The sequence below is a fragment of the Palaemon carinicauda genome, chromosome 28, assembly GCF_036898095.1.
Source record: "Palaemon carinicauda isolate YSFRI2023 chromosome 28, ASM3689809v2, whole genome shotgun sequence".
Taxonomy (NCBI): Eukaryota; Metazoa; Arthropoda; class Malacostraca; order Decapoda; family Palaemonidae; genus Palaemon; species Palaemon carinicauda.
This window is the reverse complement of record NC_090752.1, coordinates 65,925,698-65,927,306: the sequence shown is the minus strand read 5'-3', so window position 1 is coordinate 65,927,306 and position 1,609 is coordinate 65,925,698. Positions and strand designations below refer to the sequence as shown.

General features: G+C 40.6%; 1 protein-coding gene across 1 annotated transcript; it reads right to left on the bottom strand.

Annotated features, from left to right (window-relative positions):
• Nucleotides 1-838: 838 nt before the first annotated feature.
• Nucleotides 839-1,609, bottom strand: LOC137621869 (carboxysome assembly protein CsoS2-like). The gene has a single exon (XM_068352374.1). The coding sequence runs from the start codon at nt 1,607-1,609 to the stop codon at nt 839-841; it is 771 nt and encodes a 256-aa protein (XP_068208475.1).

The following is a 1,609-nucleotide window of genomic DNA, read 5'->3' as shown; positions in this document are numbered from 1 at the left end:
TACTTCTTGTATTTCCGTTTCCCAGCACTTTCGTACTTCTTGTAGTTCGGTTTCCCAGCTTTTTCATACTTCTTGTATTTCCGTTTCCCAGCACTTTCATACTTCTTGTAGTTCGGTTTCACAGCTTTTTCATACTTCTTATAGTTCCGTTTCCCAGCACTTTCATACTTCTTGTAGTTCTGTTTCCCAGCTTTTTCATACTTCTTGTATTTCCGTTTCCCAGCACTTTCATACTTCTTGTAGTTCCGTTTCCCAGCTTTTTCATACTTCTTGTAGTTCCGTTTCCCAGCACTTTCGTACTCCTTGTAGTTCCGTTTCCCAGCTATTTCATACTTCTTGTATTTCCGTTTCCCAGCACTTTCGTACTTCTTGTAGTTTGGTTTCCCAGCTTTTTCATACTTCTTGTATTTCCGTTTCCCAGCACTTTCATACTTCTTTTAGTTCGGTTTCACAGCTTTTTCATACTTCTTGTAGTTCCGTTTGCCAGCACTTTCATACTTCTTTTAGTTCCGTTTGCCAGCACTTTCATACTTCTTTTAGTTCCGTTTCCCAGCACTTTCATACTTCTTGTAGTTCCGTTTCCCAGCACTTTCATACTTCTTGTAGTTCCGTTTCCCAGCACTTTCATACTTCTTTTAGTTCCGTTTCCCAGCACTTTCATACTTTCATACTTCTTGTAGTTCTGTTTGACAGCTTTTTCATACTTCTTGTAATTCCGTTTCTCAGCACTTTCATACTTTCATACTTCTTGTAGTTCCGTTTCCCACCACTTTCATACTTCTTGTAGTTCCGTTTCCCACCACTTTCATACTTCTCGTAGTTCCATTTCCCAGCACTTTCATACTTTCATACTTCTTATAGTTCTGTTTCCCAGCACTTTCATACTTCTTTTAGTTCCGTTTCCCAGCACTTTCATACTTCTTGTAGTTCCGTATCCCACCACTTTCATGGTTGTTGTAGCTCCGTTTCCCACTGCGCTCATGCTTCTTTTAGTTCCTTTTTCCACCGCTTTCATGCTTCTTATTGTTTCGTTTCCCACCACGTTCATGTTTCTTCTACCTCCATTTCCCACCAATTTCAAGTTTCTTCTATCTCTGTTTCCCACCACTTTCATGCTTCTTGTAGTTTTGTTTCCCACCACTTTCATGCTTCTTGTAGTTGCGTTTCCCACCACTTTCATGTTTCTTCTATCTCTGTTTCCCACCACTTTCATGCTTCTTGTAGTTTTGTTTCCCACCACTTTCATGCTTCTTGTAGTTGCGTTTCCCACCACGTTCATGTTTCTTCTAGCTCTGTTTCCCAGCACTTTCATACTTCCTGTAGTTCTGTTTCCCATCACTTTCATACTTCTTGCAGTTCCGTTTCCCAGCACTTTCATACTTCTTTTAGTTCCGTTTCCCACCACTTTCATACGTCTTGCAGTTCCGTTTCCCAGCACTTTCATACTTATTGCAGTTCCGTTTCCCAGCACTTTCATACTTCTTGTAGTTACGTTTCCCAGCACTTTCATACTTCTTGTAGTTCCGTTTCCCACCACTTTCATACGTCTTGCAGTTCCGTTTCCCAGCTTTTTCATACTTCTTGTATTTCCGTTTCCCAGCACTTTCAT

Coding starts and splice junctions, on each gene's coding strand:
- LOC137621869 (XM_068352374.1), bottom strand. CDS start 1,609: ATGAAAGTGCTGGGAAACGGAAATACAAGAAGTATGAAAAAGCTGGGA.